General features: G+C 38.0%; 1 protein-coding gene across 1 annotated transcript in view; it reads left to right on the top strand.

Annotated features, from left to right (window-relative positions):
* The window catches only part of LOC121427412 (serine/threonine-protein kinase mTOR-like), a 38,458-nt gene extending 21,790 nt beyond the window's left edge, over positions 1-16,668 (top strand). Inside the window, exons 24-39 of the mRNA XM_041623790.1 lie at positions 1,427-1,539; positions 2,911-3,166; positions 3,762-3,896; positions 4,318-4,460; positions 5,412-5,574; positions 7,618-7,751; positions 8,160-8,238; positions 9,034-9,173; positions 9,524-9,740; positions 10,525-10,710; positions 11,260-11,385; positions 12,356-12,499; positions 12,886-12,998; positions 14,192-14,309; positions 14,957-15,286; positions 15,933-16,668. Of these exons, the coding sequence (XP_041479724.1) occupies positions 1,427-1,539; positions 2,911-3,166; positions 3,762-3,896; positions 4,318-4,460; positions 5,412-5,574; positions 7,618-7,751; positions 8,160-8,238; positions 9,034-9,173; positions 9,524-9,740; positions 10,525-10,710; positions 11,260-11,385; positions 12,356-12,499; positions 12,886-12,998; positions 14,192-14,309; positions 14,957-15,286; positions 15,933-16,145 (2,610 nt within the window). The 3' untranslated portion in view covers positions 16,146-16,668. The remainder of the gene's footprint in view (positions 1-1,426; positions 1,540-2,910; positions 3,167-3,761; positions 3,897-4,317; positions 4,461-5,411; positions 5,575-7,617; positions 7,752-8,159; positions 8,239-9,033; positions 9,174-9,523; positions 9,741-10,524; positions 10,711-11,259; positions 11,386-12,355; positions 12,500-12,885; positions 12,999-14,191; positions 14,310-14,956; positions 15,287-15,932) is intronic.
* Positions 16,669-16,993: the final 325 nt, after the last annotated feature.

Genomic DNA, 16,993 nt, shown 5'->3' with positions numbered 1-16,993 from the left:
TGTAATGAGTAGGGATGATAAGAATACATGATCTAAAAGTTGCATTCTTGGTGTTGCCTTGATACGTTGTCTTTAGCCATTTCTCTGGTCCAGGGGACAGTTATCACCTGTGCTGGCTTGCTTCTGTTGATTTTCGTCAACACTCTGCCTGAACAATGGGCCTATTCAGTTGTATAGGCCCCAGACATGCTCCAATCTGATACTTTCCATTTTTTTGTCTCACCTGCGAAGCAGAGTGAGACTATAGGCGTTTTTGAAATGACATCATAACTTAGAAAGTATATGGACCTAGTTCATGAAACTTGGCCATAAGGTTAATCAAGTATTACTGAACATCCTATTAGAGTTTTGTGTCACATGACCAAGGTCAAAGGTCATTTAGGGTCAATGAACTTAGACCATGTTGGAGGAACCAACATCGAAATCTTAACCTGAGGTTAAGTTTTTGAAATGTCATCATAACTTAGAAAATATATGGACCTAGTTCATGAAACTTGGACATAAGGTTAATCAATTATCACTGAACATCCTGCATGAGTTTCACGTCACATGTCAAAGGTCATTTAGGGTCAATGAACTTTGGCCGAATTGGGGATATCTGTTGAATTCCCATCATAACTTTGAAAGTTTATGGATCTGATTCATGAAACTTGGACATAATAGTAATCAAGCATCACTGAACGTTTTGTGCAAGTTTCAGGTGTCATGATTAAGGTCAAAGGTCAATTAGGGTCAATGAACTTTGGCCGAATCGGGGGTATCTGTTGAATTACCATCATAACTTTGAAAGTTTATTGGTCTAGTTCATTAAACTTGGACATTAGAATAATCAAGTATCACTGAACATCCTGTGCGCATTTCAGGTCACATGACCAAGGTCAAAGGTCAATGAACTTTGGCCGAATTGGGTGTATCTGTTGAATTACCATCATAACTTTGAAAGTTTGTGGATCTGATTCATGAAACTTGTACATAAGAGTAATCAAGTATCACTGAACATCCTGTTCGAGTTTCAGGTCACATGATCAAGGTCAAAGGTCATGTAAGGTCAATGAACTTTGGCCATGTTGGGTTTTTTTGTTGAATAACCATCATATCTCTGTAAGTTTATTGGTCTAGTTTATAAAAAGTGGACATAAGAGTAACCATGTATCACTGAACATCTTGTGCGAGTTAGAGTAGTATTCAAAATCAGCACTGCTGCTATATTGAACCGCGTGATGCAGGTGAGACGGCCAGAGGCATTCCACTTGTTTGTCATATGCACAGCTTTTGTCTTATTGATTTTACGTAATTATTTTTTTCATTATATTCTTGTAGTTAAGACTAGGCGCTTATCAGTGTTTTGTGGTTAGCCAAATCACCTTTGAATGCACAGTGCAAAGGAATGAGAATAACTTTGAATTTGATTTTTCCACATCTACAGCTGTTGAATGCAATGCAGAAGTTTGGAGCCAATCTAGATGACTACCTCCACCTTCTTCTACCTCCGGTGGTCAAGCTTTTTGATTCTCAGGACCTCCCTGTCTCAGTTAGGAGGTGAGTTGATGCCTCATCATCACTAGTTTCCCATTTGTTCTTCATGTCAGCATTGTACTATTGCTGAAATTGATCAATACATTTTCAATCTTATCGCAAATTGGAGTTGTCTATATTTTTGGATAAAAATGATATGGAGAATATAGCCAAAATTTATATCTTCCAAATTTTCACATCATTTCCTTTCTTACTAATCTTGTATAAGGCAATACTTCTTTGACGTTCAGAATATTCTTGAGTCGCCATTAAAAATTAAATCAAACAGACTTTTTAAGTTTTCACCAACAGCTATTTGCAGAGGAATAAACTAGCTGTTCAAAATTTCATTTTGTGTAACACATTTTATTTGCAAAGCATTGTCAGTGCCTCACAATGACTAGCGTGAATACTCCACAGGGAGTGGGGAATGTACATACATTGGATTCGAAAAAGACTGATTTAATTTGATATTTTGGGTAATGATAATCTATATAGCCCGAGCTATTTTTGAAATTGCATAGCCGGGGGGGGGGGGGGGGGGGGGGCCTATTAGGCCCCCTCTCAGATCTCGGCCGTTTATCGACCGATTGCGACCAAATTTGGTGTGTGGGTGTCTCATTATGTATTTTACAAGAATGCATTGTCAAATTTGTGATATTTATTATCATTTTTTATTTATCTAATTAATTATGCAAATATTCAAATTTTTTCAAGGAATTTTCATTTTTTTGTAGTTTCCCCCCCATTTTTTGAGAAAATGCAATGGAATCAAGCATGTTAGTAGCCAGTCATGTAATCTAAAAGACAGCTCACTCAACTGTATTGAAATTGTATAATTATTAGATTATAATAGTAATTAATTATGCGCATATGCTAATTTTTCGCGATAATCTTGTTTCCTTCCGTGTTTCCAAATTCTTATGTATTTCTTTGTTTTTAATTTATTATGTATTTCTTTGTTTTGAAATCTCTATTTTTTATTGTTTTTTAAATCTAGAATAGTTGGTGATAGCCCAAAAGAAAGTTATGTGAGGAAAAAACAGAAAAAAACATTCATCTGACAACATTTCTTGTAAAACCCATACATTGTACACACAAAAGTCAATGGAAATTGCCATTTTCGGTGACATTGGTCACGAATATATGCTATATCTCCGCAAGTACACCCCCGATTTTCGCAAACAGGGTCTCAAAATGTGCGGGAGATGTGAAAGAAAAAAGTCATGAAATTTCAGCGTATTATTTTCTTGCATTTAGAAATTATCGCGAAAAATGTAGGGTTAAGGGCTTAGATTCTTTATCCTAGGCAGCTTATATGTTGGGTTACTTTGTATTTCTCCACAAATAGAAGGTCACTAATGTCTCTTTTCCACCTTTCCCTTGCTTCCTCAGGACTGCTCTAGAGACGGTTGATCATCTCAGTGACAACCTGGACTTCATGGAGTTTGCTTCCCGCATCGTCCATCCCTTGGTCCGTACCCTGGACACCACGCCTGACCTACGACCTGTCGCCATGGATACGCTCTCCTCCGTGGTTCTCCAGCTCGGCAAGAAATTCCAGATCTTCATTCCGATGGTGAACAAGGTCCTGGTGAAACATCGCATCAATCATCAGAAATATGAGACGCTGATCCTCAAAATCTTGAAGGTAGGCCTATATGTTATGAATTCATTGGCTAAGGCAACAATGGATCCCTTTACATATCATTGGTTCTGTGTTACATAGTATTTCATAAGTTTTGGATGTGTGTTGTCTTTTTATGCAAATGTTGAATGAAATGAAATTGAAATTGATCTGAGTGATGTGTAATTCAATAAACTTATAAAATAAATTGATGAAATCCATCGTTGTTGATGGTGAATGAATACATATTATGAAATGAATTCAAGGATGTAGCCATACAGATTTTCCACCACTAATTCATACTACTGACCTATATCATAAAACAAGTAATGCACAGATTTAAATATGTGATATAAGTGTAGATTAAGGCATCTCTTATCACAATTACACTGAAAGCATTATACGCGAATGCCTTGGGCTTATCTTTCATTGCCCCAAGTTATTGTGATGGTTTCCAAAACTTAACCTTGGTTAAGATTTCAATGTTGATACCACAATTTGGTCAAAGTTCCTTGACCTTTGAGTGCGCTTGATCCCGAATATAACACACATGCAAGTGTGCATTATGTTGATAACATACCACGTCACTTTTTCAAATCATATGTGCTTATTTGATCAGGGTACAACCATCGCAGAAGATGAGCTTCTGTTAATGAGGGCTAGGAATAAGAGAACAAGCTCCAAGGAAGACAGCTCTGCCATGGAACCAATCACCGTTAAGAAGCTTCCTGTCAGTACAAGGAACTTACAGAAGGTCAGAGGAATCATGTTGTATTAAAAAAGAGACCATTAGAATCTGCTGAATTATTTTCCCCCATTGAAACTGGTATCACAGAACCTGTTCATAAACACATCCTGCTCAGAAAGATCAAAGAATTGTGGCTATTGTCTGCATGTTACCGCTTAAATTTCACCCCCAGATATTGGTGTAAGCCTTTGGTAAGATCAGTCTCTCATAGTACTTTAGTAATACTATGTCCTTTAAGCTATAATACCTCTTACAGGTAGTATGTATTTGATTATGTGGTATTGATCATCATTATTGTCATCAAAATGTTGTGCATCAATTCAAACAATCATAACACATGATTCTTTCTGAAGGTGTTGCATCAATCTTGAAACCAATTTCAAACTCTATATTTTTTTTCAAGAAATAGCCACTGTTATATTTTCAGGCTTGGGCTGTGACTAGGCGCGTCTCTCGAGATGACTGGATGGAGTGGCTACGCCGTCTGAGCATCGAGCTCCTCAAGGAATCACCATCTCATGCTCTTAGGTCATGCTGGGCTCTTGCACAGACCTATAACCCTCTGGCAAGGTAAGGTTATAGGTCCCATGAAATATAACAAAGATGCTGATTTATTCGTTAGCTTAGTGGTTATTAATTACGATTCCATCAAAATTTTACCCGAAAATCGTCCCACATCAGGTCCAAAGGCAGTTTTATATTGAAAATTAGTCAAATTCGCCCCGCCCACAAAAATTCAGCCCGATTAGGGTTTCGTATATCACGTGACAATTATGACGTCAGGGAAGGAAACTGCTGAGTGTTGTTGACGTTTGGAGCGTGAGGTGCCTATTGTCGTTGCACGTGGAACGTGTACAATAACTAGGGGTCCGGCTGCACAGCTGGGAAAACCTGCCTTCGATGACGTCACAATGATTGACAGGTCGATCGGTCGACTCTTTCGAAAATTTTAGTGGGCGTTCCCGTTGAAGTTCATTTCCATGGAATAACTCCGGTTCGTCGTACACAGGAACCGATGGCAAATTTGTATTTTTCAAGTAAAATTACCTAATAATAGATATGTATCTAGAATAAGATGGAATTGGTGTCATAGGACCTTTATACTCAAGTTTTCTCTCCCCTCATCTTATTCTAAGACCTACCTATGTCAGTGGAGATCTTTGATTCACGATTTATCAGAAGGGGGGGGCATACATGTTCTTTCCCAAAAATTGACCAGCCGTAAAAAGATGAATTATCACTACCAATATGGGGTATTTTTCATAATTGTGGCATGCAAAAAAGACAGAAATGAAAAAAAAAGTATGGGTGAACATGTCCTCTTTGCTGACTTGAATCTTCATCTGAATGAAAGCCCAGAGTTTGCACAATGTTGCAAAAACGGCCTGTAACAAAGAGTGATTTGGACATGGTGGTTGTCGCTCTCCATCTCAATTCTGTTGCTGAATGATGTATAACGTGTTGCTGAGCGGAAGTCATTACGTTGTGATCATGTATAATTACCCTTGTTCTCACCCACAGAGAATTGTTCAACGCAGCGTTTGTTTCTTGCTGGTCTGAATTGACTGAGCAGGATCAGGATAGTCTTATTCAGAGTCTTCAGAAGGCTTTAACCTCTCAAGACATTCCAGAGATAGTTCAGATCCTACTCAATCTGGCCGAGTTCATGGAACATTCAGACAAGGTAAGAAGTCTGTCATAAATCACCTTCATTTAAATCATGTATGGCCTGGGTTTGCACACTGATCCTTTTCTGCTCCTTTTCTGAAGACCCACACAACCACAAACTTCACACCTGCAGCACATATACCGATATTCATTTTAAAAATCTGACTCAAAATGGTGGACAAATATTAATGTTGGGTATTTCATGTAAGAGCCTCAAAGTGCAGACTCATCAAAATTGAAAATGACTGGCCAAGGTTTATTGTAAGAACATACTTTTCTCTCAAATTTTATGAGATTTTGGCAGTGAAGTCATTTGATCATCTTGTAACTTTCTGATTTTAACCTTCAAAGAGAGAGTCAAAATGTACAGTAGGTCTTGAATTTTGATGTTTTTATGGCAATGCTACTTTTCTATAGGTCACATTTTATTGTCTCACCTGCGAAGCAAAGTGAGACTATAGGCGCCGCTTTTCCGACGGCGGCGGCGTCAACATCAGATCTTAACCTGAGGTTAAGTTTTTGAAATGACGTCATAACTTACAAAGTTTATGGACCTAGTTAATAAAACTTGGCCATAAGGTTAATCAAGTATTACTGAACATCCTATTAGAGTTTCATGTCACATGACCAAGGTCAAAGGTCATTTAGGGTCAATGAACTTAGACCATGTTGGAGGATTCAACATCGAAATCTTAACCCGAGGTTAAGTTTTTGAAATGTCATCATAACTTAGAAAATATATGGACCTAGTTCATGAAACTTGGACATAAGGTTAATCAAGTATCACTGAACATCCTGCATGAGTTTCACGTCACATGACCAAGGTCAAAGGTCATTTAGGGTCAATGAACTTTGGCCGAATTGGGGATATCTGTTGAATTCCCATCATAACTTTGAAAGTTTATGGATCTGATTCATGAAACTTAGACATAATAGTAATCAAGCATCACTGAAAATTTTGTGCAGATTTCAGGTCTCATGATTAAGGTCAAAGGTCATTTAGGGTCAATGAACTTTGGCCGAATCGGGGGTATCTGTTGAATTACCATCATAACTTTGAAAGTTTATTGGTCTAGTTCGTTAAACTTGGACATTAGAGTAATCAAGTATCACTGAACATCCTGTGCGCGTTTCAGGTCACATGACCAAGGTCAAAGGTCAATGAACTATGGCCGAATTGGGTGTATCTGTTGAATTACCATCATAACTTTGAAAGTTTATGGATCTGATTCATGAAACTTGTACATAAGAGTAATCAAGTATCACTGAACATCCTGTTCGAGTTTCAGGTCACGTGATCAAGGTCAAAGGTCATTTAGGGTCAATGAACTTTGGCCGAATCGGGGGTATCTGTTGAATTACCATCATAACTTTGAAAGTTTATTGGTCTAGTTCGTTAAACTTGGACATTAGAGTAATCAAGTATCACTGAACATCCTGTGCGCATTTCAGGTCACATGACCAAGGTCAAAGGTCAATGAACTTTGGCCGAATTGGGTGTATCTGTTGAATAACCATCATATCTCTAAGTTTATTGGTCTAGTTCATAAAAAGTGGACATAAGAGTAACCATGTATCACTGAACATCTTGTGCGAGTTAGAGTAGTATTCAAAGTCAGCACTGCTGCTATATTGAACTGCGTGATGCAGGTGAGACGGCCAGAGGCATTCCACTTGTATTTATATTACAGACCAAATTGGAGAATTGTAAAAGGGCACTTCAGACCTAGAATTGCTAGAATTGTTGGCTTCTGTATTTCTGTATTTTTCCTGATGAAGACAGGAACACACTTGTCGAAATGTCAAGTTTGGATGGTCCTTTTCAGGACCAACATATGCCCACGGAAAGATACACTGTGAAACCATGACACTCTTCTTCTTGTTCACCATGGAAGCCTTCAGAAGTTACTTCTGTATTTCATATTTCATAAGAAAAATTAAATAGAGATACTGTAGATTACCTTATCCCACATGCAGTGGTATGCATTTCTTTGCCAATCTTAATATGAGTCCTTGAATTTGTCTTACAGTATATGTTTTAAACTGTTTGTTTTTATAGGGTCCTTTACCTCTGAATACAGTGCTGCTAGGTGAGAGGGCGTCCAATTGTCGAGCTTATGCCAAGGCCTTGCATTACAAAGAAGAGGAGTTTCACCGTGGACCAAACACTGAGATCCTTGAAGCTCTTATCAGGTATGAGGATATTTGAAGAACAAGTTGTTTTTACACCCAAATGAACAAAACATCAGTGCAAGTCACAAATCAAGGCTTCTGATTGGTTCCAAAGCAAGTTAAGTCTGAGTTTTGGAGTTGCATTTGATGTATTACTTGCAAGTCATAGATTACCATTAGTGCAAAATTGTTTATAGCAGCAGATATTTGAAAGAAAAAAATATTGAATACTAATAACAGTCAAGAAACGAACATTCAAAAGCATTAGAAAATTACATTGTATGAAGAACTTTGTGCAACAGAACAAAGGATATGAATATTATTTGACTTGCAAAAATCTTGTGTCACTGTATTTTTATTGAAGCCACCATACTCTCAAATTAGTTTTGCTGTTGCAATTAATTGCTACTTTTGTTTTCACATTGACAGTATTAACAACAAGCTTCACCAATCAGAGGCAGCTACTGGGGTGCTGCAGTATGCCATGAAAAACTACAGAGCTGAACTGGTAAGTTTAGACCATCTTTGAAGATCTTGAATGTCTGTGGTAAGATGAGTTAAACACAATGTGCATGTTATCAGAATATGAAAGTCTCAAATATCTTATAATCATTTGAATCTGGTAGTGATAAGAAGATGACAGCAATAATAAAGAAGACATACATTTAGGATGGAGGTGTTAATGATTATATTACTCCATGTTTCATAATAGTGATTACTATCGTCGCACGCACCATGAACCGTCCTCTCTGCGCACTTCGATGTGAAAGTGACTTTTGCAGAAAACGCATTTAAAGAAAAGTTTTTTTTAAACCAGCAATAAGTGCACCTACAAGGAGAGCAAATTATTTACCAGTGTCTTCGTTAAAAAGTTCAGGTTCCAAAGTTTCATCCCCTATCTTTATATTTTCTTGAAGTTAATTATTTACGCCACAGTGGGCAACGTAACAGAGAGGACGGTTCGTGCGCTTAACTTTCGCATCGAAGTGCGCAGAGAGGACGGTTAGTGGTGCATGCGACGATATGATTAAGATGATGGCGATTGTGATGATGGTGATGATGATGATGATGTTGATTATGTTTTTGATGATGATGGTGATGATGATGTTGATTATGTTGATGATGATAGTGTTGATGATGACGATGATGTTGATAATGATAATGATGATGATGACGATGATGATAGAGGTGATGATGATGATGGTGGTGGTGGTGATAGTGATTAATGTCATAAAAAGTGTTGTTTACTATGAACTCCATCCCTCGGAACCATATCTGATATGAGACTCTTATACTATTACAGCAAATTCAAGAGACTTGGTACGAGAAACTCCATGATTGGGACAATGCCCTTACGGCTTATGAGAAGAAACAGGACCAGTCACCAGATGAGTTTGATCTAACCCTTGGTCGTATGAGATGTTTGGAAGCTCTTGGAGAATGGTAAGGTTTCTTTGTGTTAATGAAGTGTCTATTCTTTGAAGGCACTATTGCCTATCTAACAATAAATGCAAATATTAATTGTATGTCATAGATATTCATGTATTTGCTCAAACTCTAGAGGAAAGTGGCAAACAGCTTGAGAGTCTGTAACAGTGACATAGATGGAGGACTTAAAAAGAAAAATAAGAGTATCTAAAAGCTACTTGAGGAAATTAGTGTTATTTTCATAGAATGAAAGTAATCGGCCACATTTCATTAACTTTTACTAATTGTTTGTTGTTCCTATATATTTTATATGTGCAATTCAACCTTTCCTCTGCAAGTCAGATCTTTCCTCTGTTTCCTTTTAGGGGTCAACTGCACAACGTTGCCTGTGACCGATGGCCTCTGGTGCCCGATGAAGGCCGACAGCGAATGGCGCGGATGGCCGCTGCTGCTGCCTGGGGTCTGGGTGACTGGGACAGTATGGAGGAATATACATGTATCATCCCTAGGGACACCTATGATGGAGCCTTCTATAGAGCTGTGCTTGCTGTTCATCAGGATCACTTTGGTCAGGCACAGCAGGTTTGTACTGCATTTGATCAGTCGCAACTCCCAATTGTGTAATAGTGATTTGTTTAAATTCAAGTTGTATTTGATGTTTGGTGTTAGGATTGATTGCACCGAAAGAATCCATTGTACCTCCTAAAATATGATATTCTGATTGGTTGAAAATATTATTTTTGGAATTGTATTTCATTATAAATTTTTGTGCAATGGGACCCAGGACCCATAAGGTTCTCTGTCCATGGCTATTTCAAGAACACTGTTAAAAGCTACAGAAGTCATGTTACTTTGTTTGGTTGAGATGATATTTTTTGGTAGATTTCTTTTTGTAGATTGCTAATATTTGTATTTAATGATAAATTTTATGTAATGCAACCCAGATTCTGAACAGTGTTTTGACTGTAAATTATGATTTTTTAAAATTCTTTTTCCTTTTCAAATTGATTGAGACAACATTTTACTTCTTGATCATATTTTGTTCAGTTTTTAATGAGTCCTTTACACAAGATAATATAAATATTCATATTGATTCTAGATGTACAAATATCTAAAGGGGGTCAATGCCCCATAAAAGTTATTCTTTAGCAAAGTTGTTCTGTAAGTAATAAAAGCTCTTTCTGTTCAAATTGGTTTCTTGCTATTGCAGCACATCAACAAGGCTCAGGATATCCTTGATGCAGAAGTGACAAACATAGCAGAAACGAGCTATGAGGCCATGGTGTCAGCCCCGATTCCTTTACATTTATAGAACGGGGGCAATTTGTTAGGAAAATGTCATTATTGATATTTCTTGTTCTTTCAGTGCATTGACAAGGCTCGGGATATCCTCGACACAGAGCTGACTGCTATGGCAGGGGAGAGCTATGACAGAGCGTATGGAGCCATGGTGTCTGTCCAGATGCTCTCAGAACTTGAGGAAATCATCCAGTACAAGCTGGTTCCAGAGAGGCAGGACATCATCAGGGAGATGTGGTGGGATCGGCTCCAGGTACATGAAAGTATTTATTTAGTAACAGTTTTCTCCAGTAATATCCACTGCACCAATCACATCATAAAAGTGCACTCAGAAAAACCATGATTTAAAAATTCCTTGTCTAATCTTAGCCAGAAATTCCCTGCCTTGGCCACCATATTACATCTTTGGAATCATCTCCTGTAACATTGTAAACATGCTCTTACTGAGGTTTTGGCAATACACAACCTGATTGATTTACAAAATATTCTCTGAAAGATCATATTTTCTTTTTTGCTTCATGAAGTTTTATTCAATTCTTTGTTCAGTTTTGCTGGCCTTGTTAACAATATATATTTCATGGTTATGGACGTTGGCAATAACAACTTGGGTAGCATTTCAAAAAGGACCTGTCGGATATTTTATCTGACAAAGTCAGTTTTATCTGTCAGTTACCATGGTACCAATGCTTCTCAGCCAATCAAAATCAAAGGATCAGACAAATTGTAAGACAACAATGGTGATGAAATGCTCTGCAGACTGATTTTCCTACTTCAAGAACTTTCTTTATATATTTTTTCTCAGGGATGTCAGCGGAATGTAGAGGATTGGCAGAAGATCATCCAGGTTCGGTCTCTTGTGATCTCTCCCCATGAAGATCTAAGAACATGGCTCAAGTATGCTAGTCTCTGCAGGAAGAGTGGTAGGATGGTGAGTGTACCTTATTCAGGGAATTTTTTTTCTGTGTTGGAAGATAATCAGCTGTGTCCAAATGAAAAGGAAAAATAATACACGATCATCTTCCGTAAAGCTAAGCACAAGTAATTACAAATAGTAGTAATGCCACAAGGAAGTCTTTAACATCAAGGCCAATTGTCACAATATCATTTTAGATCTACTGTAAAAGAAAGAAAAAAAAATTATGAAACCTAAGCTGAAAAGAGAGTCTGTTAATGATTGTCATGCCGAAGATCAATGTGAGTTACATATTTACCATTGAGGTTACCTGTGGATATTGTGCACATTGCCGTATATGCATGACTTTTAGTCATACTTGATTCTTTTTTAAACACACCAGAAGTAAGGAAAGAAATTAAGAAGTCACTATCTTAAGGCCACCGCACACCTCACGACTTCACGATTGCATTTTGCTCATTTTCTGAAAATGTGAATGGAACATATCATTTAATTTGAGGTTAAAATCAGTTGAAAGAATACTAATATAACCATCTTGAAAGATTGCAAGCCTTTAGTTTGGAGTAAAGGACAAATTAGTTTCAAATCGCAGCCAATCTTACGACTGCTATGACGTCATTACGACTAGGTATTAAATTTGCTTTTATTCTAAGAAGGATGATAGCATAGTCACAGATTTGAAAATAGGTATTCGTAAAATGATTTAGAACATTACACAGTAAGATATTCCATGTCTCAATATTAGCATCGAATTCTACTACATTTTATTTTGAAATTTGGTCGCAGACCAATTGTAAGGTGTGCGGTCGCCTTAATGTATCACCTTTGATCTGGGGAGTGTTTCATGATGCAAATAGTAATATTTCACTAACAAATTCACTCTATGCCAATCAGAGTCAAGGATTTCTGGAGCTCATATCAAATAGTAAACGAATATCATTGACTTTGTTCATGAAATGCTCACCTCATGTGATATTTGTTCTAGGTCCTATCTCATAAGACGTTAGTGATGCTCCTTGGAGCTGATCCATCTGTCCAGGAGGTGACACTGGAATCCCTTGCCCCTCACATCAAAGATCCAAGGGTCATCTTTGCCTACATCAAACATATGTGGAAGGATGGCATCAGGGTGAGTAGTAGTCATGGTGATGATGATGGTCATGATGATGATGATGATGGTGATTGTGGTGGTGGTGGTGGTGATGATGATGATGGTGAAAATCTTAAGCTAATGGTGATATTTCCATTCATATACATAATTCATAATGAGAAGAAAATATTTGTTGGTTCTTGTTCTCTTACCTAAAATTCCTCCTAACTTTTTGATTGAATTATACCATTTTGCAGAATTGTTTGAGTGACAAAATCCTGCCTCTCAAAAAATCTTAAGGACTTTAGAGTAAACTGGCCTCTATCCCAGATAAACTGCTGTTATGCTATTCAGTAGCAAAGTAGGGGATGTTGGTGTAGTCATGCCTTTTCATATTCCATTCTCCTCCTTTCTTCCCTCCTCAGCCGTTAGCCTTGTCTCAGCTGCATCAGTTTGTTCAAAACACCCTCACCCAACATCCATTGCTGACACTACCTAACGGAGAAGAGAATCCAGATCTTCATAAACTACTTGCAAGGTACACTAATAATATATTGTACAACGCCTACTCAGCTTGTTATACACGAGCAAATGCAAAATTGCACGCAAGACGTACCATCCAAAATGTACCGTTACACGGCTTTAGGAGGTGACGTCACAATGCGATTTCATTGATTAATTTGACAATGCACGTATAGCTCGCTGGCTAAATGCGCAATTCTGTGTGCGCTTATAGGCCCGGCTTGTGGGATTTGCTTTTCGCTTTAAATATTTTTGCTCCCTTTTCATAGATTACTGCAGGGAAAAACTCTTTTTCATAGTTTCGCTAGATTTCGAGGCGTACAACACAAATAGCGAATATTCTTATTCGTGCAATGGTGCAAGATTTCGCATTCGGTGAAAGAAAGAAACACTCTATTCAACGAGGCTAACGCCTCGTTGAATAGAGCATCTTTCTTTCACCTCATGCGAAATCTCGCACCATCGCACTCATGCCAATTCGCTATTTGTATATTGTTTTATTGTCAAACTTAATGGAAATTCATTTTGTGTACATGCAAACATACAAATTACTACACATAAGGAAATATACATAATCAAGGAGAGACAAATACAAAATATTGGCGTGCACATAATACATATTACATATTCATAAATATATACATAAGTCGATTAAAGAGTGTAATGAGATCATTGTTAAAATAAGAACAAATAGGCATATTCAGTATAACTATTATTATCATTATTTTAGAGCTGTTAAATGAGTAAAAGTATCAGGTCATTTTATTCATTTATTACTTGAAGCGTAATTCACATAAAATGAAATCACAACTCTACATTGACCATTGACCATTTTGTCGATACTATTATTATTGTAATCATTATAGTTATACAACTAGCAAATATAAATGGATGTTATTGAATTTTGCATGGGATCGAAGAGTGATGAATGTACAAGTATTTAACAAGGCAAAGCTGTGTTGAATAGAGTGTCTCACTTTTACTGAATGCAAGAGATTTCTGTCATGGAAACAAAATGGATTGCTATGTATTATATTTTGCAAGTGCAGTTAGCAAGCACAAAAGTGAATGCACTTTGATCTTATTGCGGCATATGTGTCTGTGCATTGCTATATTTTGGATGTTGTGTGCAAAGGTATGAATGTTGCCAAAACAACCTGAAAGATTTGATACTCAACCCATCTTACACGATTGTTAATCTCTTTTCAGATGTTACTTGAAACTGGGTGAATGGCAGCAAAGCTTAGAAGGTCTCAACCAACAAACTGTAGAACAGATCTTAGGCTACTTCAGACAGGCTACAGAACATGATAGGGACTGGTACAAGGTGAGATCCTCATTGGGTTTGAATTAATCACTCCTATCAAAACGTTTCAAATTGTAACCTTTTACATCCTATTGATTACCTTGTTTGAAGCAAAAAAAAAAAAACGAAAAAAAAAAAAAACACAGGGATATAACACACACTATGAAATTGGTAGGTGTTTCATGAAGCTGTTCGTAACTGAAGCATGCAATGTACGAACAACTGGTGATCCTTTCTCAGAGGCAAAATCAGCATCACTGAAATATTTGTGTATATCATACCACGAGAAAGGATCACAAGTCATTTGTAAAGTAGCTCGTAAGTTACAAACAGCTTTATGAAACTTCCACATGAAACCCTTTACACTAGGGTTAACTTTATTGAGAAAAACACCAAAAGTGGAAAGGGAATTCCTGAAACAATTGGTCATTTTCACTGACAAATTTGTTCTCAGTCAATCAGATCTTGGTAGCTCATATCATTAGTGAGTAAAACTATTTGCTTTTTGAAATGCTAACCAAAAGTCATCAGGGTTGCACACTGTTTCTTCATCAGCTATATAGAAAGATATTGTGTACCTTGATGACATTGGCTCAAATGCATCCCTTCCTGTCTCCTTTGATTGAGAAGTCTTATTATCCTGTCACTTCATGTACTGTTCCATCTAGGCATGGCATTCATGGGCCTTTATGAACTATGAATCGGTCCTCTACTACAAGCAGCAGAGCATACAAGCGAGTACCACCCCTACCGCTACCGCTACTTCCACACCGACCACGCCCGCTGGCGGCACCACCGCCGCATCCTCGCCTGTTGCCGACCAGGGGCTCCCCTCCGCTACCCCAGCCGCACCAGTCTCTCCCGGAGTTGGCACTTGCCAGGCGGGTGACGTGGGCGGGGAAGGGGAGGGTCCGAGCACCCCTGGGTTGGGAGCAGGCGAGGGCGACATTCTAGGGGCGGAAGCGACCACGCCCTCCTCCACCACCCAGCAGCCACAGGTTAGTTGATGTTGGATCCTCTGAATTATATCATTCTCCTATACACCGTTCTCTTTCTAAAACTAGTTTACCGGAAATTGGTTCAGAAAAAGTTTGGAAGATCGCTTTGCTAGCATTCCCAATTGATCACATGAAAGTTGTTTTCAAAATTATGCACGTAAAGCGATCTTGTTGCTATGGAAAGGCTTTCAGTGGGGTGACACATTTCGGGCGAAATTGAAAACCGCAGCGTAGGCATTCTACACCTGTCGATCTTCACGCTAAAACCAGTTTCATGAGGCAAAGCGATTTTGAAAACTACATCACGAGGTGGTTTTTCAATCTGGTTGGGGGAAGATCGTTTCTAAGATCGCTTTGGCCGTTCTCATTACACGTTAAACTAGTTTCCACTAAACTAGTTTTAGGAATGTAGTGAGAACGATGTCCTAATTGATTATGAACTACGTGGGCATTGTGGCAGAGAATCAGAGTAATGATAATGTTTCATTGATAGAACATGTTTTATTTTTTGTATGACATTGTTTATGTGCTTTGAGAAAGCCATCTTTTTAACTGTAATTCAAATTCCTCCCAAGGAATCATTATTTGCTCCCTTCCCAAATTTGCAAGACAAATAAACTTCCGCATATGCAAATTTATCTTTCAGAATAACTATGTCCAGAAGTACGCTGTCCCAGCTGTCCATGGCTTTGTGCGCTCCATCTCACTGTCCAGTGATAACTCCCTCCAGGATACCTTGAGGCTACTGACCCTTTGGTTTGACTACGGTCAGTGGACAGAGGTCTACGAGGCACTGACCGAAGGGATCAAGACATTACAGATTGACACATGGTTACAGGTAAGACCACCTCATGGATAGTGACTGGAGATGTATGGTGCGACAAAGTGCAAGAAGGTTTTAGCATTCAGACATGGTGAGACAATTGTGGTCAGCCTTGCATCTAGAAATAATAGTTGCACTTTGTATCCTACCGAAAAAAGCACTAGATGAGGTTTGCTATTAATATTAAAGTTAAGCATGTATCTGATGCTTCAAGTAGTGATACTACTTTTCAGGCTGAAATCCTGAATTTACGTGTAGGCCGAAGCAATTTAATTACATGTGATAGGAAACATGTTTCTTGTGTACAAAATGTTTTATTCTAGTTGATTCACGGCTTTTATGTCAATTCGAAGTATCATCCCTGGTAAAGTTCCATCACATTTTTCCAAAGTTGCAAGGAAAAGGTCATTACCTTATTCTTATTTCATTATGATTTTTACATGATGTCAAAATGATTTAATTGTGACCTTACGTGATATGGTGAATATTGATATTTGGGTTTTCCTGTAATAGTCAAGACAAAGAATTTTCTTTTAATTCACAATTTTCTTTGGACACCCTGCAATGACAAATGTCTCATGTCTCCTCAACATTATTATTCTTATTTATTCCTTTTTTTTTTGGGGGGGGGCCTGATATCCTACTGATTTTGTAAACAATTTATTGGTGCTGAGCTTTGTTGAACCGTGTCTGAATGAGCTAGTCTTGCCACAATCCGTCATTGTGGTGATGGAGGTGATAGTGGCGTGTTGCTGAAGGGGATTTGATGAATGTGATATGATTAATTTTATTTTAGTGGGTGATGATGATGATGATGACGATGGTGGTGTGGTGGTGGTGGTGGATGTGGTGATGACGATGTTGAAATTGATGATTATGGCAGT

This window comes from Lytechinus variegatus, chromosome 14 (assembly GCF_018143015.1).
Source record: "Lytechinus variegatus isolate NC3 chromosome 14, Lvar_3.0, whole genome shotgun sequence".
Classification (NCBI taxonomy): Eukaryota; Metazoa; Echinodermata; class Echinoidea; order Temnopleuroida; family Toxopneustidae; genus Lytechinus; species Lytechinus variegatus.
Note: the sequence above shows the minus strand (reverse complement) of the source record. Positions and strands in the feature narration are given on the sequence as shown.